Here is a 27,744-nt window from a genome sequence, read left to right as displayed (position 1 = left end):
CTCAGACTCAAACTAGGACGAGAACCCAGAAGAAGAACCAAACTCAACCCAGACCTAGACCTGGGACCCAAAATTAGAACCTGAACAAGAATCGCCGAACCAGGACCCTAGACCAATACTAAAACCGTGACCAGGACCTAGACCCATACTGAGACTGGAACTCGGGCCTAGACACGGTCGTGTACCCAGACCGGGACTGAGACCCGGACTTGGACCTAAATCTAGGACCCGATCCAAAACATAGACTTGGACCTAGATAGGGATAAATATGCGAACTTGGACTTGGACCAAGACCCAGACTGGGATCGAAATGCTGGACCTAGATCTGGACCGAGATCCTGAGCCAGACCCAAACTTCGACCCGCACTCGGGACCCGAACTTGGACTTGGACCCAAACCTAGACCCAGATCGGGGTCCAGACCTGGACACAGACTCGGACCCGAACTCAAACACCAGCACCTAGAATTCGACCCAAAGCTAGACCTGGACCCGGACCAAAACTCGAACCTAGACCAGGATCAAAAAAAAGGACTTAGACCTAGAACTGAATCCAAAATCAGATTGGGATTAGAAATTGGGACTCGTACCCAACATAGACCAAGACCCAAGACGCGAACCCACACTCGGAACCTGATCTGGACCTAGACTGAAATCCGGACCCGAACCCAAACTCAGACCATGACTCGTACTCTGACCCAAACTCAAACCCAAACTCGAACTCAGAATCGCAAATGGAACTAGAACTGAACTAGGACTAGGACCAGGAAAAGCACCTAAACTTAAACCCGAACCCAGATCAAAACCCAGACAGAGACCTAAACCTGAAGCGAGACTAGGACTCGAACCTGAACCTAGACCGGGACCCAAACCCACACAATAATCGGGACCTAGACCAAGAATCAGGAGAGGGACCTGGGAAACAGATCTAGGACCGGGACAGTATCCGACCTAGACACGAACTTGAACCTAGGACCCAGCTCGTGACCCGGCACTAGAAATGGAACAAGATTGGGACCCGAGATTGAGATCCAGATCAGGACTCAGGGCTTGGACAAAACCCATAGTCGGTGTCTGGATTCGGGATCCAGCACTGGACCCGAATCCTGACAACGACCCGAACCCACACCCGCACCTAAACCCAGTCCCAAACCCAAAAGTGGACCCGAACCCGTACCTTGTGACCCAAAATTGGAACTAAAACCGAAAGTTGACCGGGACTAGAACTAGGACTTGGACTTGGAATAATAACTGAAATTGGACCTAGATCCATAACCGTAACTAGACCAGGACCCGGACTCCAAATCAGAACTGACCCAAATTGTGAGCCGAACCCGAATCCCAACCCAAACCTGGACTCGGGACTCGAACCTCAGACCAAAACCCAGACAGAGACCTAAACCTGAACTGAGACTAGGACTCGAACCCGAACCTAGACCGGGACTCAAACCCACACAATAATCGGGACCAGCACCCAGAATCAGGAGAGGGACCTCGGAAACAGAACTAGGACTGGGACAGTATTCGACCTAGACCCGAACTAGAACCTAGGACCCGGCTCGTGACCCGGTACTAGAAATGGAACCAGACTGGGACCCGAGATTGGGATCCAAATCTAGACCCAGGGCTTGGACAAAACCTGTACTCGGTGTCTGGATTTCGGATCCAGCATTGGACCCGAATCCTTACAAGGACCCGAACCCACAGCCGGACATGAACCCAGTCCCAAACTCAAAAGTGGACCCGAACCCGTACCTTGTGACCCAAAATTGGAACCAAAACCGAAAGTTGACCGGGAGTAGAACTAGAACTTGGACTTGGAATCATAACTGAAATTGGACCTAGATCCAGAACCGTAAGGTGACCAGGACCCCGACTCCAAATCAGACCTAGACCTGAATTGGGAGCCAGACCCGGATCCCCACCCAAACCTAGGCTCGGGACTTGAACCCGAACCTGAACTCAGACCCAAACATGGAACCAGACTAGGGACACAAAACCAGGGTTGGGACCTAGAACCCCACCCCAGTCTCGATTCTGAACCCAAACTCAGAAATGGGACCTGGGACCTGAACCAGAACTAGACCAAGACCCGTGAAAGTGATCTAGATCTTGACTCGGGATTCGTGTAACGGGGCCTGGAATAGACCAGTAGTCGGTGTCTAGATATGGGACTCAGACTAGGACCAGAACCCAGACAAAGAACCAAACCCGAATTGGAACCCAAAATTAGAACCTGAACAAGAATCGCCGAACCAGGACCCTAGAACAAGACTAGGACCGTGACCAGTGTTGGGTTTTATGCCCTAATTAAAACTCCAATTCAATGTAATCCGTATTATTCAATATCAGTAAAGGAACAGAAGTATATTTCATTCATTTGTATATGTTTTGGCTCACATTATCAATTATTTGTCCATTTGATTTATAAATTCATCCAAACCCTTTTCACATTATTGTTCTTGTTTATTGTGTCGTCAACACAGTGGAAAGTAAACATGACTATGTGATTAAAGATTCCTAGATTTATCAGAACACTGGGGTTTTACTGATATGACAATCTACAACAGAGTTTACTTGCATTTGGAGAAATTTTATGTTCTTTCCAGAGCATTTGTTAAAGTAAAGTTTGGGTTTGATGCATGGAGTATGCATCGGAAGGGACCGATATTGAACTTTGATATAGATTTATTAAACTTACCGTAATATCTATTCAATTCCATATCACCTAGTTGATCCTAGATCAAATGATTTTAATCCTGATATGATTAGGTTCAATCTCAAGAGTGTTATTCGTGTTCTTCGATTTGTTAGTTAAGCCTACTTTTGGGTCAGGGTGATACGTACATTTTGGGAACACGGTAGTGGAATTGAGTGGGAGCGCTAACATAAATATGGAATCTATAGCTTCTAGTTGGCAAATAGAAAGTAAAAGATGATTTCCTTCGAGCTTAACAAAATGAAAATAAATGGCAGAGTACCCATTTCACTTAGCTGAAATATCATTTATACGGGGTTAAGTGTTTTAAGGATAAAATACATTGTAGGGTGTTACGGTAATTTGATCCCTTTTACAGTGTAGATCATCTATATAGAGATCATTGATCAAATTAGGATTATAACAGCAGATAATTAATAGCGTGTCTATATGATTGAACATATAGAGTGTTCTATATAGCTGAGAGTGCAATTCTAAATTCTATGCGTGGATTTATTGAAGAATTAATAAGTTAGTGAATTTAAGAGGTAAATTCTTGATCTGCTTATTGGAAGCTTGAATATATAGGCCCATGGTCCCCACACTAGTTGAGACAATGCTACTTGTAAGACTCATTTAATTGGTTTTGATTAATCAATTATAATTCTCAAATTATACTATGTCTATTTGTGAATTTGTCACTAAGCAAGGGCGAAACTGTAAAAAAAGAATTTGAAATTATTTATAATAAATGACAATATTAATTAATAATTATTTATAGTTATTAAATAGTTGAAATTGACATATAAATGGTTGAATTTGAAAATTGGCGTTTTTGAGAAAATGGGATGAACAAATGATAAAATAGCAAAATTGCAAAAGTGGGTCCCATATCCACAAGCCATGACCGGCCACTTATGCAGGGATTCTCATTTAATATTTTCATTATTTTATTACCAAATAATTCAAGCCTAACCCTAGGTGGTATACTATAAATAGGTAGTGATGGTTTCAGAAAAATAACATGCATCTTATTCCTTTTAGAGAAAAACCTGAGCCATCTTTCTATACCTAGCCGCCACCTCTCTTTCCTTCTTCTTCCTTGGTTGTTTCGAAACCCCTTAGTGATAGAGTAGTGGCCACCCACAGCAAGTAGTACCTCAATCATAGTGTGGAAGATCGTGAAGAATCCAGATTCAACAAGAAGGACATTCGGGCTAAGATTTTGATAATACTCTGCGACAGAAAGGATACAAGGGTTAGAGATCTGAGGGGAAGGAGACATATTATTTCGCTACACCCAATGTAAGGTTTCTCATACTTTATATGTGTTTACTTATGATCGTTTTAGAAGTTCATATTTAGGATGTTAATCAACATACTTGTGAGTAGATAAAATAATTTCAACAACTGGCCTCAGAGCCATGGTAATTGATTTGATTGCATGAAATTTGGACTTAAAATGATTTGTATGTGATTTGGATGGTATCATGTTATTTTGTGTGTTGTATGATTATTGATTGATGTTTGTGAACTTTTGTGAAAAATAATTGAATTTTCGTTTCTGGAATTATTTTTATTGGATAGTTTGGAAAAAAATTAAGCAATTTACTTTTTTACAGAACTCAATTTCGATTATATTTGAATTAGTTATGATTTTTTAAAGATTTGAAAAAAGATAGGGTGATCACCTGTCCCACGCGCGCGCGGATGGCCCATTCCATTGGCTAGACGTGTGTTAGGACAAGTTTTGTCCGAGAAACACGCGCATGGGTGTCTGAAACCCCATTTGGCGTGCGGAAATCATGCTGGCATACCCCAGCGCCGAGTTTCCTCTGCCAGACACCCTCTCGTGCGCGCGCGGACAGTACGCAATGCATATTGTCTGTACCACTTACAATTTTTTTCGTTTTCTTCAATTTTTCATGCTTTTTCATGGAATTAACTTCCGATTTTTTGTGTGGTTTTGTATTTAGATATTTACTATTCCTATTTCAATTCTAATTATCATAATTAAATTAATTGAATTTTTTAAAATTAATTTATGATATTAGTGTAATTTGAACTTGAAAATAGGTAAATATCTTTTTTTTGCTTAATTATCTATCTTATTTTTCAATTTGATTATTTTATCTTATTTTTAAATTTAAGGTCATATATTTATTTTTTTAAATTAATCTATTTTTTTTAAATTATTTGACCTTATTTAATTTTAAATAAGATTACTAAAATCGTGATATTTTGAATAGATATAAGATATTTTGCTAACTTTTAAATTTTGTTATTTTTGTTGTTTAAATTAAATTATAAAATCAGAAAAGATATTTAATTATCTTTTTTTATTTTATTGAATATTTAATTTATAAAATAACATGAAAATTTAAAAAGTGGTTAGCAAATTTTTTTTGAAATGATATTTAGGTTAGTTAAAACCTAATTTTTCAAAATTGTATGTTTAATTTTAAATATTATTTTATTTTATTTAAAAACCAAAAATATTTTTTTTAATTTATTAATTATTTTCGAAATTAATTATTTTAAATTAAATAAATCCTACATCCTGTTGACCAAAAGTCCATCACTCATTTATTTTGATGATAAACAAATATTTGATTATTATTTGTTACTAATCTTTTCTTGATCATTTTGCAAGCAAGTTCACAAAGTATCCATATTTGCTCGGTAAAGTCAAACATAATCAAAGAAGTAGATTCAACAAGTATATAAACTACTTCGTACTTCATAAGAGCAAAAGATTCATCAAGGGATCAACAAGTCAAGACCCTATTCAAAAGAGGTCTTCAAAAAGCTCAAAGTCAAAAGTTAACCCGAAAGTCAAAGTCAAAGTCAAAGTCAAAAGTCAACTCTCGGGAAAAGTCAACATGGGATCAAAACATGCAAATCAAGCTAGGAAGCTCATCTACATCAAGACTACAAACAATCAAATGGTATAAATTTGCTTTAGTCTTGTTAAAGTGATTTGCATAGTACACTAGGATTTATAAGTTCAAAAGTTTGGCTCACTAACTTGTGCGACAAGTTATTTCACAAAAAATGATATCTAAATTTTCTAAATTGATTTTTAAGATCACATATCATTTAACTAAGAGAACGCAACTGGAATTTTTGAAATCGGATAAACGAGTAAAAAGTTATGCACGTTTTAGTTCGAAAAAAATGAACCTTTTGCATCTGGAATTCCGGTTCCCATCCGGAATTCCGGTTGTAACCAATCCGGAATTCCGGATCACGGCTGAAGTGGCCTCGAAAAATGTGCTAACGGCTATAAACGGCTAGTTTTCATTCCTACACTATATAAACTCGTTTTTCACTCAAAAATGTAGGTTGGTTGAGCTTCTATTCATCATATAATATCATTCTAAGTTTTCTAAACTAAAGAATTATCATCTTTTCATAAACACACCAACCACACACACTTGAGCCAAACTTGTTCTTATCTTCTCTAGTGTGCTTGCAATTCTCTCTAGGATTTTACTTTGTTTTCCATCTTATTAGAGAGAGTTTGCTTTGTATTTCAAAATTACATATTCATTGTATTGAGAGGTGAGGTTGGCACCGGTAGAAAAACAACTCGGTCTTAGGTGAGGTTGACACCGATTTTGTAAACAACCCAAGAAAAGTGAGATTGGCACTTCAACAATCCGGCGAGGTTGATAGTCCTTGGAAGAAAACTATTGTGAGAGGTTTGGGAAAAACCTTGGTGAAAAATTCCCCGGTTGTAAGGGTTAGTCAAGCCCGTTAACTTGGCTCGATATTGGAACTCAAAGCTAGGTCCATAGCTTTGAAGACCAAGGACGTAGGTGGCATAGTTCTACCGAACCTTGTAAAAATCGAGAGTTTGCATCTTCTAATCCTTAAACTCTTTATTTTACAAGTTTGATTATTTGTCATAATATATTGCTTGCCATATTACTTGCTTTTATTTGATTAAGTGGCTAATTGCTTAATTTTGTGTTAAAAGTTTTGATTTACCGAAATTAGTATAAATTTCCAATTCACCCCCCCTCTTGGAAACATATCTTGGGCTAACAATTGGTATCAGAGCAAGGGCTCAAATTATTTGATTAGATTTCACAATCTAGAGCATGACGTTTCCAAGTAATTCACACAATAACATGCTAGAAGGTTTAAGCACAAGTAGAGCACCATTCTTTGATGGGGTAGACTTTCCTTATTGGAAAATTAGAATGGAAACGTATCTTCAATCCATTGATTATGATTTGTGGCATATTGTATGTTATGGTCCTTACATTCCTATGCATGTTGTAGATGGTGTAGAAACTGTAAAGAAATATGATGCATACAATGAAAATGATAAAAAGATGATGTCTAAGAATGCTAAGGCTAAGTATGCTTTAATATGTGGATTAGATAGAGATATATTTAAAAATATTGAGCAAGCCTCCTCGGCTCATGATATGTGGAAAATGTTAGAAGTAACTCATCAAGGAACTAGTGCCATGAAAGAAACTAAAATTCAACTTTTAGTTACTCAATATGAAAATTTCAAGATGTTACAACATGATACCATTGCTAACATGTATACTCGTTTCACAACTATTACTAATGGTTTGAACTCTCTTGGCAAGGTACTTACACAAAAAGATATGGTCACCAAGATTTTGAGAAGTCTCACCAAAGCCTACCAAGGCAAAGTAGTTGCCATCCAAGAAGCCAATGACCTCTCAACTCTACCATTGGAAGAGCTCATTGGTTCTCTCATGAATCATGAGATTTTCATGAATGCTCAAGAAGAAGAGGAAGTCGATAAAAAGAAGAAGAACACCATTGCATTCAAATCCACTTCACATGATGATAGTGAAGCTAGTGAGCATGGTGATAGTGATATGGAGGATATAACACTACTCACAAAGAAATTTAAGAAGTTTTTGAAGTTCAAGAAGAATGCAAATAGATTTTACAAAGGGAGTAACTCAAGGGAGAGCTCAAGAAAAGATGATCAAATTACTTGCTATGAATGCAAAAAGCCCGGTCATATGAAAACGGATTGTCCCTTGAGAAAGAGGAATAGAAGAAGGGCAATGGTGGCTACTTGGAGTGAAAGCGAGAAAGAAAGTTCCGAAGATGAACAACATGAGATAGCCAACACTTGCTTTATGGCCATTGATGATAAGGTAAGTAATCCTGACCATTCAAGTGATTTTGAAAGTGAAAGTGATGATGATGCACTTGATATGTCTTATGATGAATTATCAAAATCCTTTAATGATTTGTTTGTTGATTTTGAAAAATTGCTTGCTAAGAACTCAACTCAAAGAAAGAAAATAAGTTTATTGCTTGAAGAAGTTGAGGCTTTGAAAGTAAAAGAAAATGAGTTTTTAATTGAAACCCAATGCAAAAAGTGTTCCTTATTTGAAAAAGATGTTGTAAACTTGAAAGCTAAAATTGATGATTTAAACAAGGTGGTTTACAATTTTACAAAAGGAAAAGAGAATTTTGAAATGATGCTTGGGAGTCAAAAATGTGCTTTTTCAAAAAGTGGTATAGGATATAACACTAGTGTGAAACAAAAATTACTTAAGAATTTCTTTGTCAAGTCATCTAGTAATTTGAACTTAATTTGCACTTATTGTAATCAAGATGGTCACACTAAATCCTATTGCCATGTGAAAAAGAATGCCTATTTTGGTAAGGCTATTTGGATACAAAAGGTTTTAAAGACTAACATCAAAGGACCCAAAGTCATGTGGGTACCAAAAAGAAAGATATAAGTTTGTTTTGTAGGTATCAATAAAGAGGAACCAAAGTTGGCTCTTGGGTGTTGATGCTTAAAGAAGAATGCCAAGTTCCTACATTACCAACAAGTCTCAAAAAGCATAGAAAAAGAGCATGTCAATTCTTGAACACAACCCAAATTAACAAATTTGGGAATCGGTAATATCATTCTTATTAATTTTACTTATTTTGATGAGATTAAGATACCTAGATGAAAAGAAAATGAAATTTGAAGTGTTTGGCTAATTGACTTGCTTTTGATCCTTCTTGTTCACTCTCTTATGCATACATACATAATTGGTATGTCACATACTATTTCTATGAATAAAAGTTTTGATTAGTTGAGTCTTGACATTCTTGAACTATACATGCTGAAAAATTCAGATTATAGGTTATTATGCAAATTTTTGGTGAACTTTGGACATACCTTTGAACTAGTGAATATATGAATTTTTACATATTTGGCTAGTATATGTGTTTATATGTTTGAACATGTCCAAATGAGTGTATTTAGCATGCATAAAGGTTTTTCTTGATTGAAATATACTTTGAACAAAATTTTGGTATGTCATTTGCTTATTTTTAACTTTTTAAGGCCATAATGGGTGAAATTAGCCAAAATTTCATATTATTGAGAAAATTGTTGTTTTGAAAGCTTGTACATCTCTAAATACTCATATATAAACTGTCTCAAAATGAATTTTTCAAAAATAATGCTCAAATCTTGATTTTGGTACTATCTTGCATAATTTTGACTTTTTGAGACCTAAAAGAGTGTTTTTCTCCAAACGTGCTCAATTTTTATTATTATTCAATTCCGTAAGTTTGTACACCTCACATTTGATATTTTTGACCTACTGGAAAAAGAATTTTTCAATTTGGTTGCATAGAACTCATTTTTGGTAGATTTCTAGTTTTTAAGCAAATCGAAAAGCTTACCGAAAAGTTAGGATTTTTGACTTTTTTCTGATTTTCTTGTTTGCGCATGTTTGTTTTATCATATATCAGCTGTCAAAAAAGATTTTGCATGAAAATTTTGCATAAAATCAATTTTTAGTAAGTAAGTTGCTTAAAATGACCTTATATGACCAAAATGAGTAAAACTTGCCAAAATCTCTCATTTTTGAAGCTTTTTCTATTTTTCCAGCTTGTACACTTCATATTAATCATGTTTAAGCTGATACAAAAAGAATTTTTCAAAAAGGATGCATGAAACTAATTTTTGGTACATATGTTGTTTTTGCTTAAATTTTTGAAAAACTTACCAAAAAGTCTCAATTCTTGTCATCTTAGTGATTTAAGTGCATGAACACGTTAGTTTTATCATACTTGAGTCATAACCATGCAATTATTTACCTGCATCTCTTATTTTCAAGGTTTTTGACATATTTTTTTTTGGTAGATGAATGTTTAAACTTGTTTTGACTATATGAACTTTCATCTTTTTATGCATTTGAAATTTCTCTTTACCTATTGTGCTTCATTGATACAAGTCATATCTTGTATGATTAAGGGGGAGAAATAGCTTGACCTTGCTTCCTATCCCACCCTTTTTGATGAAATCAAAAGGGGGAGAAATATTAGAATTGATTATTTTGGCATTAATCATATTATGTTTTCAAGTATTAACAAGTTTATTGAGTATATGATTAAGGGGGAGCTTTGTCATGTTAAGAAAAGTTAACAATAAATATGCAAAGGTAAAACGGTATAAACAATATATGCATATATTAAGGGGGAGCTAAACTCCACATGTTTCAATTTACTTTTTCTTTCCTTTAAAATAATCAAATATTTTGATATCATCAAAAAGGGGGAGAATGTTGACCAAAAGTCCATCACTCATTTATTTTGATGATAAACAAATATTTGATTATTATTTGTTACTAATCTTTTCCTGATCATTTTGCAAGCAAGTTCACAAAGTATCCATATTTGCTCGGTAAAGTCAAACATAATCAAAGAAGTAGATTCAACAAGTATATAAACTACTTCGTACTTCATAAGAGCAAAAGATTCATCAAGGGATCAACAAGTCAAGACCCTATTCAAAAGAGGTCTTCAAAAAGCTCAAAGTCAAAAGTCAACCCGAAAGTCAAAGTCAAAGTCAAAGTCAAAAGTCAACTCTCGGGAAAAGTCAACATGGGATCAAAACATGCAAATCAAGCTAGGAAGCTCATCTACATCAAGACTACAAACAATCAAATGGTATAAATTTGCTTTAGTCTTGTTAAAGTGATTTGCATAGTACACTAGGATTTATAAGTTCAAAAGTTTGGCTCACTAACTTGTGCGACAAGTTATTTCACAAAAAATGATATCTAAATTTTCTAAATTGATTTTTAAGATCACATATCATTTAACTAAGAGAACGCAACTGGAATTTTTGAAATCGGATAAACGAGTAAAAAGTTATGCACGTTTTAGTTCGAAAAAAATGAACCTTTTGCATCTGGAATTCCGGTTCCCATCCGGAATTCCGGTTGTAACCAATCCGGAATTCCGGATCACGGCTGAAGTGGCCTCGAAAAATGTGCTAACGGCTATAAACGGCTAGTTTTCATTCCTACACTATATAAACTCGTTTTTCACTCAAAAATGTAGGTTGGTTGAGCTTCTATTCATCATATAATATCATTCTAAGTTTTCTAAACTAAAGAATTATCATCTTTTCATAAACACACCAACCACACACACTTGAGCCAAACTTGTTCTTATCTTCTCTAGTGTGCTTGCAATTCTCTCTAGGATTTTACTTTGTTTTCCATCTTATTAGAGAGAGTTTGCTTTGTATTTCAAAATTACATATTTATTGTATTGAGAGGTGAGGTTGGCACCGGTAGAAAAACAACTCGGTCTTAGGTGAGGTTGACACCGATTTTGTAAACAACCCAAGAAAAGTGAGATTGGCACTTCAACAATCCGGCGAGGTTGATAGTCCTTGGAAGAAAACTATTGTGAGAGGTTTGGGAAAAACCTTGGTGAAAAATTCCCCGGTTGTAAGGGTTAGTCAAGCCCGTTAACTTGGCTCGATATTGGAACTCAAAGCTAGGTCCATAGCTTTGAAGACCAAGGACGTAGGTGGCATAGTTCTACCGAACCTTGTAAAAATCGAGAGTTTGCATCTTCTAATCCTTAAACTCTTTATTTTACAAGTTTGATTATTTGTCATAATATATTGCTTGCCATATTACTTGCTTTTATTTGATTAAGTGGCTAATTGCTTAATTTTGTGTTAAAAGTTTTGATTTACCGAAATTAGTATAAATTTCCAATTCACCCCCCCTCTTGGAAACATATCTTGGGCTAACACATCCAACTATCCAATTCAACTTGTTGCAGGAGTATGTGTTTTAGCTTGTGTGTAAGTTTTACAAAATCTATTATTGCTTGATCTAAATTGCCATGGTTAACTTTTTGATAGATAAAATGATATGATTTTAACCCATGGTTCCATTATCAATAGGTCAAGTAAATAATTTGTAACAGGTAAATTTTACATTCTTCTTTCATCTATGTATGACCTAGTAACATGATAGGATCCATCCAAATCTGTGTGCCTGTGTGAGCCTATATGTTTACTTTTGTTATAGATGCATATAGGTTGTTGTTGCTAAATAAAATGTCACACCATGATAAATTTTATTTAGGCCCATTTAGTTTTTGGGCCTATTCAATTAATAACAGTTGTTCATTTTAAGGTTAAATTCCTCTCTTTTGGGTTTTGTGTGAGAGTTAGGGGGCCAATAACAGTGGGTACGACATACTGAACCCAACCCTCCCTCACACGAACAACCCCAATTGTGAAGGCCCATTGCCTGATTTGGATAGCTGTGCTAGGTTAATTAAATTAGTTTAACCTAATAAAAATTGATTAGCAACATAATTAATTTCATTTATTTTGAAATTAATTTAAGAAAAACATAGTTTAATGAATTATATTCTAGATAAACTATATGTATTTTCTTGTATTTTAATTAAATATAAAATTATAACAAACTAGATTCTTTCTAAAGCTTAATTTTAATTATTTCATTAAATATTCTTATTTAAGTTAAAAATTAGTTATTTCTAACTAATCAACTTAAATTTGAATATCTTTTGAATTTCAAATTTCAAAAATTAAGTTGAGGAATTTTAAGAATTGGTTATTAAATTCTTTGGATATTTTTTAAGTTGATATTTTTTCAAATATGGATAAACTTAAAATGGAATATTTTCAAATTAAGTGGTTACAACTTAATTTTTAATATTTAATTAAATTTTAATTTGAAAAATATTTAAGTTGGATATTTTAGATTCTTCTAAACAACTTAAATAAGATATTTTTTCAAATTTATTCCATTATTTTTTTTGTTTAATTTTTGAATTTATTTTTCGAATTTAAATAATAATTGAAATTTAATTAAAGTTGGATTTTTTTTATATAAATATTTTTTTTTAACTAAACCATCTTTAATTTGTAATTTTTCATTACTAAAATATGGAGTAAAATAAATGATTAAATAAAATACATTTTTTTTTTAAAAAAAATAATGAGCCTTAATCAAGAGACATTCTATCTCCATTGTTGGTTTTACATAGCTATTGTTATAGTGAGTAATCCTCCCTAATGGAGGAACGTTCATTAGCAAGTTAGCGCCGTTTAATCTCGAAAGATAAGTATTATTTGTAAGCGTTTTATATTAGTATTGATCACCCTAATGGTGGCGACTGTATTTGACTTACAAAAGCATGAAACAATCGTGGGAGCTCATAAAAGGTTGCTAGAATGTTTATCATTTTAGATGAATTGACAACTCTATTCAATGGATGATGCTTTGACTCTCGCCTAAACGGGACACTATATCAGTTTGTTGGAAACCTTGGAAAATAAACTATTTGTATTTTTATAACATAAGTGATTATTTGTTATTTTCTGAACTTGTGTATGAATTTATTGAACCCAAATCTTACTTCTGTTTTATTGATGTGTTGTAGTGCCAATATAAATAACCCTCACCCCGATCCACTCCTAGTTAATATCTTAGCAAAAGAACTCTATAGTGTGAAAATGCATCGTGGTAGTTGCATAAACTCGCACCGTTGATGATGAATCTGAAGTTCCAAAAGGCAAAGCTACGTGGAATTAAATTATCAAAGGAACAATGGGTACAATTCATTCTTAATAGTCTTCCTCCGGAGTATAATGCATTGTTGTATCTTACATGATCAACAATTTTAACTCCTCCGACGTGGACAAGCTCGAAGCAGAATTACGAGCCCATGAACGGAATTTGATTGCAATGCCACCTCCTGGTTTTGCAAACTTTAATCAGAGGAGGAGGATTAAGCATGAAGGCTCTAACAAAGTTGCTTCTTCAAGTACAATTACCAGACATGATCTTCTATGTTCGAATTGTAATGAAAAGGGACATCAAGAAGAACGATGTCCCCTCATCTAAACCATTCAAACGAAGGTAATGCTTTTGTCATTCAATTATGTGTTTTAGAGAATGACAAATCCACATGGATTGTTGATTCTGGGTCTACTAACCATGTCTGTTCTTCATTACAGCTGCTTGAAACTTGGGAAAATCTTCTTCCAGAAGAGTTAAAGCTTAAAGTTGGAAATGGCGAGTTAGTATCGGTCGAAGCTAGAGGAACAGCCCGTATCAAGTTTCAACAGAAATTTTTACTTTTAGAAAATGTTTTATTTATTCCAAACTTTAGTAGAAACTTGATCAGTGTTTCATGTTTACAAACACAATCTTATATATTGAATTTTTCGAGTTCAAATTGTTCAATTTCTCGTAATGGATTTCATAGATGTGTTTGCTCACATGGAACAAGGGCTTTATGTTTTAAGACCAAATACACAAATCTCACTAAATACTGAACTTTTCAATGTAGCTAGACCTAGAAGCCTTAAAAGAAAAGAGATTGATAATGATGAACAAACTTATCTATGGCATTTACGTTTAGGTCATATAGGTTTTGATAGACTCAATAGGCTAACCAAAGACGGTCCATTGAAAAATGTCGTCTTAGGTGAATTGCTTGTATGTGAGTCCTGCCTAGAAGGAAAAATGACCAAACGTTCTTTCTCTGCAAAGGGAGAGCGTGCCAAACAACCCCTAGGGTTAGTGCATTCAGATGTTCGCGGACACCTCAATGTAAAAGCCCGAGGTGGTTATGAGTATTTCGTCACTTTCATTGACGATTTCTCTAGATACAGTTTTCTTTATCTAATGCAAAAGAAATCTAAAACATTTGAAAAGTTTCAGGAATTTCATGCTTTGGCTCACAACCAATTAGGTAAAACATTAAAGATCTTGCGAACTGATAGGGGTGGAGAATATATGGATATGCAGTTCAAAGATCATTTAATTGATCTTGGAATTGAATCCCAACACACTGCCCCAAGCACTCCACAGCAAAATGGAGTTGCAGAAAGAAGAAATCACACTCTTTTGGAAATGGTTAGGTCTATGTGGAGTTATTCAACTCTGTCTACGTCCTTCTGGGGATATGCTATACAGATGGCAAATGACATTTTAAATGTGGTTCCATCTAAAGCAGTCCCTAAGACACTCGTCGAACTATGGAATGGTCGTACACCTAGTTTACGCAATTATAGAATTTGGGGGTGCCCTGCTCATGTCTTGAGAAAGAAAGAAGGCAAACTGGAATCGCGAACTGAAGTTTGCATGCTTGTCGAAAATTCTAAAGAGACTAGGGGTGGACTGTTTTATAGTTACAAGGATAACAAAGTGTTTGTTTCTACAAATGCTACTTTTCTTGAAGATAACTATATTAAAGACAACAAACCGAAAAGTAAAGTTGTATTAGAGGAAATGCTTTCAGATATAACTCCTTCCAATGTTCCGTCCTCTTCTACTCAACCACTCCCTCAGTCGAAGCAACTGTGAAAACTACTACCAAATTTCCTGTTCAGAAGATCACCGCTCCTCGTCGTAGTGGGAGGGTTTCTACAAAACCGTCTCGTTATGGCTTGGATGGTGAAATCCATATGGTCGTTGGTGACGGTATTGAAGACGACCAACTAACCTATAAACAGGCAATGACAAGTCCAGAACAGAAGCGATGGTCAGCCGGCATGGATTCAGAAATGGGTTCCATGAAAAAGAATAAAGTCTGGGAATATGTAGACGCACCCGATGACTATCGTCCAATCATATGTAAGTGGGTCTACAAGAAGAAAAGAGGCGCTGGAGGCGAAGTCAAAACTTTTAAAGATAGACTGGTCGCCAAGGGTTATACCCAAAGAGAAGGTCTGGACTCTGAGGAAACTTTTAGTCCTGTTGCCATGCTCAAATCCATCCGAATTATTCTCTCCATCGCAGCCGCTTCCGACTATGAAATTTGGCAAATGGATGTCAAGACAGCCTTCCTTAATGGGGTTCTTGAAGAAACCATCTATATGGAGCAACCAGAAGGCTATGTTCTTCTAGGGCAAGAAAAGAAAGTTTGCAAATTAAATAAGTCTATTTATGGACTTAAGCAAGCTTCTCGCTCATGGAACAAAAGGTTTGATGAAATCATCAAAACCTACGGCTTTCTTCAGAATGAAGATGAACCTTGTGTCACCAACTCAAGGAAGACCAAGTAGTAGTATTCCTGGTCCTTTATGTTGACGAAATTTTGATCATTGGCAACAATATCAAGAAAATGACTGACATCAAGGAATGACTTGACACTCAATTCGATATGAAATATTTGGGTGAGGCTGCCTATGTTCTCGGTATTCAAATTATTAGAAACCGGAAGAACAGATCCCTTGCTCTCTCTCAAACAACTTACATTGACAAAGTTTTAGAGAGATTCTCCATGACCAACACCAAAGGGGCGACTATGCCTTCTAGATATGGTATCTGTCTATCCAAGGAACAGTGTCCTACTAATCCTCAAGAGATAGAGGACATGGGAAAAGTTCCTTGTGCTTCTGCAGTTGGAAGTCTAATGTACGCAATGTTATGCACTAGACCTGACATCTGCTATGCAATTGGAATCGTGAGCAGGTATCAGACAGATCCAGGTCAGGAACATTGCAATGCTGTTAAGTATATTCTGAAATACTTGAAGAGTACAAGAGATAACGTGTTAGTCTACAAGGGTGGTGCTTTAAATCCCATAGGCTATACCAACTCAGACTTCCAGGCATGTCTTGATGACAAGAAATCTACATTTGGGATGGTGTTTACTCTTGAGGGTGGAGCAGTTGTTTGGAGAACTGCTAAACAAACTGCGATTTCAGATTCTACCATGGAGGCAGAATACATAGCTGATGCAGACGCTGCCAAAGAGGTTGTCTGGCTGAGAAAGTTCTTCACCGGTCTTGGTGTCGTGCCTGGAGTGGAAAAGCCTCTAGTTTTACTTTGTGATAACACTGGAGCAATAGCCAACAGTAAGGAGCCTCGAATGTTGGGAATTATTTTACCAGGATCTTAGATCTACTCACAAGTATGTTTATTAACATCCTAAATATGAACTTTCTAAAACGATAAATTAAACACATATAAAGTTAAGAAAACCTTACATTGATGCAGCGGAATAAATGTCTCCTTCCACTCAGATCTCTAACCCTTGATTCCTTTACGTAGCGAGTATAATCAAGATCTGAGCCCGAATCTCCTTCTTCTTCAAGCTTTGATCCTTCACAGTCTTCCAATCTATGATTGAGTTACTGCTTGCTGTGTGTGGGCACTTACTCTTTCACTAGGGTCACGAAAAAGATGAAGGGAAAAGAGAGAGAGAGATTTCGGCCAAGGTAGAGAGTGAGGAAGGCTCAGTTTTCTGAAGAGAGAAATTTCTGTCAGAAAGGCTTGTTGAAAACTTGTGTTTTGACTGAGCCATCACTTTCTATTTATAGGCAACTACTAGGTCCAGGTTTAGAATTATTTGGCATTAAAATAATGAAAATAATAATAAGAAAAATCATCATTAAGTGGCCGGCCATATGGTGTTAATGGGCCTCACTTAATTTTGTAATTTTATCAAATTTTATCTCTATTTTCTCAAAAACGCCAATTTTCAAATTCTAACCTTTTAAATGCCAAAACTAATTATTTAATAACTAAAATAGATTATTAAATAATATTGTCATTTAATTTAATTATTAATTAGACATATAAAGTCCATTAAGAAATAAATAAACCCAGAAAACTCTTTTCCTTACAATTTCACCCCTGCTTAGTGAAAATTCATAAAATTAGACATAGTCTAACTTTAGAATTATAATTGATCAATCACGAATCAGTTAATGAGTCTTACAAGCAGAATGTTCTCAACTAGAATGGGGACCATGGATATATATGCTGAGCTTCCAATAAGTGAACCACATTTACCAAGTAAATTCCTACTTATTAATTCTTCGTTGAATCCACTCTTAGAACTTAAAATTGCACTCTCAGACTTATATAGAGCATATTGTATGTTTCACGATACCAATATACTATCTCATTTAACCATTGTTATAATCTTATTGTGATTTAAAGATCCTCTATATAGATGATTTACATTGAGATGGGATTTCTTTACCGTTCTCACCCCTCAATGTATTTTGCCCCTTAAAACACTTAGCTACCTGTAAATGGTGTTTAGTGATCTAATAATTAGTCAGTTAAACAAGAGCTCATCCATTTACTTCTATTTGCTAAGCTCGAAGGGGATCATCACTTAACTTCTATACACCAGTAGAAGCTATAGATTCCATATTTATGTTCAGCACTCCCACTCAATCATACTATCATGTTCCCAAAATATACGTATCACCCTGACCCAAAAGTAGGCTTAACTAATAAATCAAAGAACATGAATAGCACTCCTGAGTTGAGCCCAAGCATATCAGGATTTAGATTCTTTTTAATCTTAAGATCAACTACTGATATTGACTTGGAAAGATATGTATAACGGTAGGTTTGTAATATCTTAACTTAGTTGCAATATCGGTCCAGTCCAATGTATACTCCATACATTCGAAACTAGTATACTTTACTAATGTCCTGGAAAGAACATAGCACTTACTCCAAGTGTAAGTACACATCATCGCTGATTATCACATTAGTGTAAATCCAATAACACTGATGAAACAGGGACCAAAACTTTTGATTCATATGATCACAATCACATTCCACTGTGTTGACGATACTGTAACTGTGAATAAACATATGATCTGGATTTAACTGATTTTGTGTGTATGAATGTAATAAACATATTAAACATATTAAACCATTAGCATGTAAAATTCATGCAAACATCAATTACTTCAAATTTCTTATATTGATAACTAATCAGATTGTAAAGATTTTTATTTAGGGCATAAAACCTAACAAACTCCCACTTGCACTAATATAAAACAAACTGCGCAAATAGGTCAATCTGATGTCTTGATCTTCAGATCGAGTGTAGTATATTTGAATCCACCCAAACTTCTGGAAACTAGTTCATAAATACACTTATGAAACATCCTTTACTATATGCTTTACTCATCAAGGGATACTGAAATCTTTACTGTTTTAAAAGTACATCTGAATTAACAGAAGACATATCTCTCATATTTTAAAATATGTAATTGAGATAATACAGTGTAGACTTTTCTTCAGTGATATAACTTTCTGGTATTTTCGAATAGACCAAGTTATAGTTCTTCTCTGGTAGAGCTTGAATTATTATACAATAATTCCTCCACCCCCAAAGTAAGCACCATCTTATAGAATTTCCAAATTAGATGGTGAGATACAAAGACAACTGATACACAGGTCCTTAATATCTGACATATAGATCACTTACATAAATCCTTCTTGAATATCTTCTAATGTTCCCTATTTGATTACATCTCAGATAGCTCCCACTCAATTGCAGATGTCTGGTTAAATAATACTTTTAACCTCTGATTGTTTGGAGAGTTACCTAGTTGTGACTTTTGTGTTAGTCTGAAACTTTAAGTTAAGACTAAGTCATCAACATAGCAGACTAGTATTTGAAGTGAAAAATACATGCCAGAGATTAAAGTAATCAAAATTAAGATACCATAAAATTTTATGAGGATTAAGAATTCTTGGTTCAAGTCATTCGAATGGACTGAACTAGAGTTCTTTATCTTATTCTCATAATTCTGATAAGCTATTCCTTTCCATATGAATGGTTAGATTTGCTTTTCAGTAGTGTTCTTAAGTACCTATCACAATTATCAACCTAATGAAGATGGGTATAGAATTTTAAAATTCTCCCACTCTATTAAGGTAGTGTGAAACTTTAACAAAGAACTTTCAAAGGTATCAAACTTTTACTTACAATAGTAAAATCAAAATGGAACATACAATCAAGATCAAGAATTTATATTGACAATAGCTGACTCATTATATTACTTCTATGTTTAAACAAGATATGTGTTTCATAGGGAATTGTGGAATGGACTCCACCCCTAAGAATATACATATAGGGTACTATGGATAACCTCCACCCCTAAGTATATAGAGATTATGATCCACCCCTAAAGGTTGTAAGGATCATGATTCTCTTAGTGTGATAGAGTTTATGTGGAGTTGAATACTATCCAGAGTTCATTAGATATAAAAGATCGTTGAACTGCATAGTTTTCTTAACTTTTCTCCACCCCTATCAGATCATAAGATCCTTTTATTAAACAAATTCTTAATAATTGTATGAGAATTAACAATTATTGATAAACATAGAAATAATTTCTAATGTTTATATAATATAACTCTATGAAGAGTTGTAAATATTATAGAATTTGCATCAATAATAAAAACACTTACACATACAAACATACAAATATAATGTGGTAATAATTGATGAAGATAAAATAAATGAAGCTCAATCTCATAATTTGCAATAGTGAATTTCGAAAATAAAACTTTATTAATAATAAGAAAATGTATTGCAACAATATGAGAGAAACAGGGATAAATATCCCTGACTAAAATTTGAAATCCAAATTGTCTTTAAACTAAAAACAATTAATTCAAAAAAATTGAAGAGCTTCATCTTCATCTGGACGATTTCACCCTTGGTCCAGCTTGCTGATCCAACTCATATGAGTTCAAGTAGCTTGGCCTATAAGAAGAAGAAAACAAATAAACAAAGTTAGTCCAGAATCATAAATCCAATTGGATAATAATTCACTAAAACTCTTAAAGTTTATAAATGGAAATACCTTGTTTCTTTGCAAGAAGTTTAGGACACTGGGGTTTCCAATGACCTTTTTCATTGCAGTGGAAACACTTTCCTTTAAGTGTAGCATCACCAGAAGGAGCAGCCTTTTTCATGGCTTTTGTTCGCTTCTTGGTGTTCTTCCACTTCTTCTTCGATTTGGGCTTTGAAGCAGAGGCAACATTTGCTTCAGGTTTCATCGTCCCATTACCATTACCAGGATGAGGTTTACTCCCTTTCTTCTTGGGTCCTCCAATCAAATTTTCATAAGTTTGAAGGTCATTGACTAATTCATGAAAGTCAATTTCCTTCTTATTCATGACATAATTTGATGTATATGGTAGAAATGCTGGAGTCAGGCTATTCAAGATAAGACTTACTTGAGTAGCACTCTCCATTTCAGCACCATGATCCTGGGCTTCTTGGAAATAACTCGACATGAGGAGAACATGATCACGCACGTTTTGATGAGGTTCCATCCGTGCGTTAATGTACTTCTTAGTCGCGTCAAAGCGTGACTGAAGCGATGCCTTACCGAATAGCTCATTTAACTTCGTCATAACTTCAGCAGCCTTCTCAGTTTTAGAAAACCGAGTTTTGAGGGTGTCAACCATGCTAGAAAGCATAAAGTATAGAGCTTTGTCATTTGCTTTCTGCCAACGCTCATACTTTTCTTTCACAGCTTTTGATGCATTATCCCCAGGCACTTCAGGTGACGGCTCAGTTAAAACAAACAAGGCACTTTCTCCTATGAGAGCAATATTAATGTTCTCATTCCATTTATTAAAGTTAGATCCATTCAGCTTGTTTTCAGTCAACAGTGATAACATGGGATTCATTTTGACAAAATAGGATACTACAAAATAATAGAAATCAACAAATAGAAATTAATAATGGTTTAACACACAAAATCAATTCAGAAATTATAAGCACATAGCAAGTAGGAATGATATGAGAAAATACTTAAAAAATTCAATCCTAAATAATTTCCAAGGTTTTCAACAAACTGATATCAGTGTCCCGTTTAGGCGAGAGTCAAGGCTATCATCCATTGAATAGAGTTGTCAGCTCATCTAAAATGTTAAACATTCTAGCAACCTTTTATTCGATCAAGATCAGAATCCAGCGTTGTCCCGTTTAGGCGAGAGTCAAGGCTATTCTATCTCATGAGCTTCTACCATTGTTTCGCAATTTGCAAGTCAAATATGGTCGCCACCATTAGGGTGATCTATACCATATAAAACACTTACAAATCACTTATCATGCGAGATTAAACGGTGCGAAATTTCTAATGAACGTTCCTCCATTAGGGAGGATTACTCACTAAAACAAACGCGGTGTAAAACCCACAATGGAGATCGAATATCTTAATAATAATAAAGCTCATTATTTAAAATGTATTTTCTTTATTATTCTAATAAATAAATCTCATTAAATTCTAAATTAAGAATTAAAATTCAAAATTAAGAATTTAATATAATATTTATAAAATTATACTTAGATGGTGATTGAAATAAAATTAATTATTTCCATCTTAGTAATAATCTTAAATATAAATATTAAGAAAATTAATTTAAGTTGAATTAAATAAATAATTAGCAACTTAAAAATTTCCTTTGAGAATATATTTATTTGCTTCGAAAATTTAAAGTATATAAAAATACAATTTTTGAAAAATAATAAAAAGAAATACTTTAAGCCAAAATATCATCTATCTAGATTTTCTTTTGACTAGTTAATTCAATTTCTAATAATATATATATATATATATTTTAAATTCATTTATTTTAAATTAATCAATTAAATAAAAAAATCATTGATTGTAGTTGGTCCAAGAATTAATTAAAATAAATAATTAATTTACAACTCAATCTATTTTTCAAAATAAAAAAATCGAAATTATTGCATAAATAAAATGCAATTTTCGAAATTGATTAATAAAATAAAGAAAAATATATATTTTAAAAATTATTTAAATTTAAGTTGAAAAATTAAATTTCAACCTAAAAATAATTTTCTATTTAATTAAGTGTCACGAAAATTCAATAAATATTTAAGTATCATGATGAAAATCAACTTAGATATTTAGATTTTTCAAGTTAATTAAATGTATTAAATTCAAGAAATAATAATTAAGTGTAGAGAAGGCTTAATTATTAATTTCTATTTAATACTAGGAAAAATATACTTAATAAAATTGTACCAAAATTAATTATTTAAATAATTAATTTCACAAAGTATGATTTTCCTATTTAAATATTAGAAATAATAAGTAGTCTAGAAATTACTATCTAGAAAATATCTTATTTGACTAAGTATCTTTTCAAAATTTGAAAAATATCTAATTTAAGTTATATAGAAAAAATCTAAAACTTAAATAATTTCAAATCTAGATTTAATTAAATATCACAAATTAAGTTGTAACCACTTAATTTGAAGATATCTTTTTAAAGTTAATATTTGAAAAGATATTAACCAAAAAAAAATATCTAAAATATTCCATTTTAAGTTAATATTTGAAAAGATATTAACTTAAAAAATATCTTAAGAATCTTTAATAACTAATGCCTAAGATTCCTCAACTTGATTTAAAATTTAAATCAAATATTCAAATTTAAGTTAGATAAGAAAAATCAGTTGATACAACTAATTTATAACTTAAATAGGAATATTTAATTAAATAAGCTCCAGAAAAAATCTAGTTAGTTAAAATTCTATATTTAATTAAATACAAGAAAAATACAAATAGTTTGTCTAGAAATAATATCTAAAACTAAAAGTGTTTTTCTTAAAATTAACTTTAAAATATTAAAATGAAAATAAATTTTCATATATTTTAAAAGTTAATTATGTTGCTAATTCAATTTTTATTAGGTCAAACTATTATAATTAACCTAGTACAGTTATTCAAATCAGGCAAATGGGCCTTCACAATTGGGGTAGTTCATGTGAATGGGTGCTGGGTTCAGTATGTCGTACCCACTTCTATGGCACCCAACTCTCACACAAGGCCCAAAAGAGAGGAATTTAACCTTAAAATGAATAACTGTTATTAATTGAATAGGTCCAAAAACTAAATGGACCTAAATAAAATCTATCATGGTGTGACATTTTATTTAGCAACAACCTATATGCATCTATATATAATAAAATAAACATATAGGCTCACACAGGCACACTTTGGATGGATCCTATCATGTTGCTAGGTCATACACAGATGAAAGAAGATTGTAAAATTTACCTGTTACAAGTTATTAACTTGACCAAGGGAGCCATCAGATCATTAGATCTGGCAAAAAGTAACCATGGCTATTTGCCATCAAGTAATAATAGGTTTTTAAAACTTACACACAAGCTAAAAACACATACTCCTGCAACAAGGTTAGCTGGATAGATGGAAGTAGGATTTATTTAATTTTAAATAAATAATTTCGAAAAATAAAATAAAATTAAAAAAAAAATTAATTTCGGAAATAATAATAAAAAAAAATTAAATTTCGAAATTTTAAAAAAAAAATATTTAAAATTAAACCTACTTTTTGAAAAATTAGGTTTCAACCAACCTAAATATCATTTCAAAATTTGCTAACTACTTTTAAAAATTAAATGTTATTTTAACAATAAAAATTAAATAAAAATTAGAAAAGATAAATAAAATATCTTTTTCAGATTTTTAAATTTAATTCAAATAAATAAAATAACAAAATTTAAAAGTTAGCAAAATATCTTATATCTATTTAAAATTACATGATTATAAATATCTTATTTTAAATTTAAATATGGTCAAAATATCTAAAAAAATTTAATTAAAAAATCTTAAAAGATAAGATATTTTTAAAATATCTTAAAAGATAAGATATTTTTAAAATATCTTAAAAGATATTATAAATATCTTATAAAATCTGACCTTAAATTTAAAAAAAATATAATCAAATTTAAAAATAAGATAGATTTTTAAGCAAAAAGATAAATACTAATTCTATTCAAATTCAAATTACACTAATATCTTGAATTAAATTAAAAAAAAAATTAAATTAATTCAAAATGATAATTAGAATTGAATTAGGAATAGTAATAGTATATATACAAAACCATACAAAAAATTGGAAGTTAATTCCATGAAAAAGTATGAAAAATTGAAGAAAAAAGAAAAAATTCGAAACTGTACGGACAGTTCTGCGATCGTAGGAAAATATCAGCAGAGCCCCGATTTTGTCAAATCTTCAAAAAAACATAACTAATTCAAATAAAATCCAAATTGAGTTCTGTAAAAGGCTAACTTGCTTAATTTTTTCCATACTATCCAATAAAAATAATTCCAGAAACGAAATCACAATTATTTTTCACTAAAATTTCACAAACATCAATCAATCATCAAATAACACTCAATACAACATAATACCATCCAAAGAACATACAAACAATCGTTTTAAAGTCCAAATTACATGTAAGTAAATCAATTACCATGGCTCTGATACCAGTTGTTGGGAATTATTTTACCAGGATCTTAGATCTACTCACAAGTATGTTTATTAACATCCTAAATATGAACTTTCTAAAACGATAAATTAAACACAAATAAAGTTAAGAAAACCTTACATTGATGCAGCGGAATAAATGTCTCCTTCCACTCAGATCTCTAACCCTTGATTCCTTTCTGTAGCAGAGTATAATCAAGATATGAGCCCGAATCTCCTTCTTCTTCAAGCTTTGATCCTTCACAGTCTTCCAATCTATGATTGAGTTGCGCTTCTTGTGTGTGGGCACTTACTCTTTCACTAGGGTCACGAAAAAGATGAAGGGAAAAGAGAGAGAGAGATTTCGGCCAAGGTAGAGAGTGAGGAAGGCTCAGTTTTCTGAAGAGAGAAATTTCTGTCAGAAAGGCTTGTTGAAAACTTGTGTTTTGACTGAGCCATCACTTTCTATTTATAGGCAACTACTAGGTCTAGGTTTAGAATTATTTGGCATTAAAATAATGAAAATAATAATTTGAAAAATCATCATTAAGTGGCCGGCCATATGGTGTTAATGGGCCTCACTTAATTTTGCAATTTTATCAAATTTTATCTCTATTTTCTCAAAAACGCCAATTTTCAAATTCTAACCTTTTAAATGCCAAAACTAATTATTTAATAACTAAAATAGATTATTAAATAATATTGTCATTTTAATTTAATTATTAATTAGACATATAAAGTCCATTAATAAATAAATAAACCCAGAAAACTCTTTTCCTTACAATTTCACCCCTGCTTAGTGAAAATTCATAAAATTAGACATAGTCTAACTTTAGAATTATAATTGATCAATCACGAATCAATTAATGAGTCTTACAAGCAGAATGTTCTCAACTAGAATGGGGACCTTGGATCTATATGCTGAGCTTCCAATAAGTGAACCAAATTTACCAAGTAAATTCCTACTTATTAATTCTTCGTTGAATCCACTCTTAGAACTTAGAATTGCACTCTCAGACTTATATAGATCATATTGTATGTTTCACGATACCAATATACTATCTCATTTAACCATTGTTATAATCTTATTGTGATTTAAAGATACTCTATATAGATGATTTACATCGAGATGGGATTTCTTTACCGTTCTCACCCCTCAATGTATTTTGCCCCTTAAAACACTTAGCTACCTGTAAATGGTGTTTAGTGATCTAATAATTAGTCAGTTAAACAAGAGCTCATCCATTTACTTCTATTTGCTAAGCTCGAAGGGAATCATCACTTAACTTCTATACACCAGTAGAAGCTATAGATTCCATATTTATGTTCAGCACTCCCACTCAATCATACTATCATGTTCCCAAAATATACGTATAACCCTGACCCAAAAGTAGGCTTAACTAATAAATCAAAGAACATGAATAGCACTCCTGAGTTGAGCCCAAGCATATCAGGATTTAGATTCTTTTTAATCTTAAGATCAACTACTGATATTGACTTGGAAAGATATGTATAACGGTAAGTTTGTAATATCTTAACTTAGTTGCAATATCGGTCCAGTCCAATGTATACTCCATACATTCGAAACTAGTATACTTTACTAATGTCCTGGAAAGAACATAACACTTACTCCAAGTGTAAGTACACATCATCGCTGATTATCACATTAGTGTAAATCCAATAACACTGATGAAACAGGGACCAAAACTTTTGATTCATATGATCACAATCACATTCCACTGTGTTGACGATATCAGAATCGTGAATAAACATATGATCTGGATTTAACTGATTTTGTGTGTATGAATGTAATAAACATATTAAACCATTAGCATGTAAAATTCATGCAAACATCAATTACTTCAAATTTCTTATATTGATAACTAATCAGATTGTAAAGAGTTTTATTTAGGGCATAAAACCTAACATCGAAGCCACAAAAGAAGCAAACATATAGAAAGGAAGTATCATATCATTAGAGAATATGTGGCAAGAGGTGATGTACTGTTGGAAATAGTGGACACACAAGATGTTAGTGTTATTATTTTGTGACAGTGTTTGTTCTGTTCAATGTCTAGTCGTATCTGGATTGTTAGTCTGTTATATCTGCACTAATGTTTGTTTACGAGAGTCTCTTTTAAGTGTTAGTTAGTGCCAGCTGGACTTATTTTGTGGATATATATATAGTCAGTTTCTGTTAGTAAAGCGGTTATCCATTAAATCGTTCAGACAGTTATTTCGGTTGTTTTGAGAGAGATAGTCGTATCTTGTTTCTTGTTGTTGTGATTACAGGTTAGATCTTGGAGCTTGAGAGTGTTCATCAATGGCCGAATGATCTGAATCTGGAATTGCTGAGTTCAAACTGAAGGGATTTCAGTGTCATCTTCATCATCAGATCTGAAGGGATTTCAGATTGAAGACATGTTGAAGAGGAGCTCAGTTGCTGCACAAGGGATTGTGCATTAACAATCAGTGTTCTTGATTGTCGTTGGTAATTCATTACTAATTGCTGTAAAGGTTGTATTTGATTCCTTTAGAGAGAATTGGAAATTGTAATATGAACCTTTGATAAATAGTGGATGAATTTACCCTGGTTCAGGGAACCCAAACACTCGTTGGCTGAGATGTGTTCTCAGTGCAGATGAAGCTTGTAAATTGAT

General features: G+C 33.1%; 1 protein-coding gene across 1 annotated transcript; it reads left to right on the top strand.

Moving 5' to 3' along the window:
* Positions 1-6,802: 6,802 nt before the first annotated feature.
* LOC133034324 (uncharacterized) lies at positions 6,803-8,449 on the top strand. The gene is made up of 2 exons (XM_061109386.1): positions 6,803-7,153; positions 7,307-8,449. The coding sequence occupies exons 1-2, from the start codon at positions 6,803-6,805 to the stop codon at positions 8,447-8,449; spliced, it is 1,494 nt and encodes a 497-aa protein (XP_060965369.1).
* The last annotated feature ends 19,295 nt before the right edge of the window (positions 8,450-27,744 follow it).

The sequence above is a fragment of the Cannabis sativa genome, chromosome 2 (genome assembly GCF_029168945.1).
Source record: "Cannabis sativa cultivar Pink pepper isolate KNU-18-1 chromosome 2, ASM2916894v1, whole genome shotgun sequence".
In the NCBI taxonomy this organism is placed as follows: Eukaryota; Viridiplantae; Streptophyta; class Magnoliopsida; order Rosales; family Cannabaceae; genus Cannabis; species Cannabis sativa.
This window is presented reverse-complemented; position numbering and strand designations above follow the sequence as displayed.

What these genes read in the sequence shown, in the direction of transcription:
- LOC133034324 (XM_061109386.1), top strand. Translation starts at nt 6,803, where the DNA reads ATGACGTTTCCAAGTAATTCACACAATAACATGCTAGAAGGTTTAAGC. An exon ending in ATATGTGGAAAATGTTAGAA is followed by an intron (nt 7,154 to 7,306) that starts GTAACTCATCAA and finishes TCTCTTGGCAAG; the next exon opens with GTACTTACACAAAAAGATAT.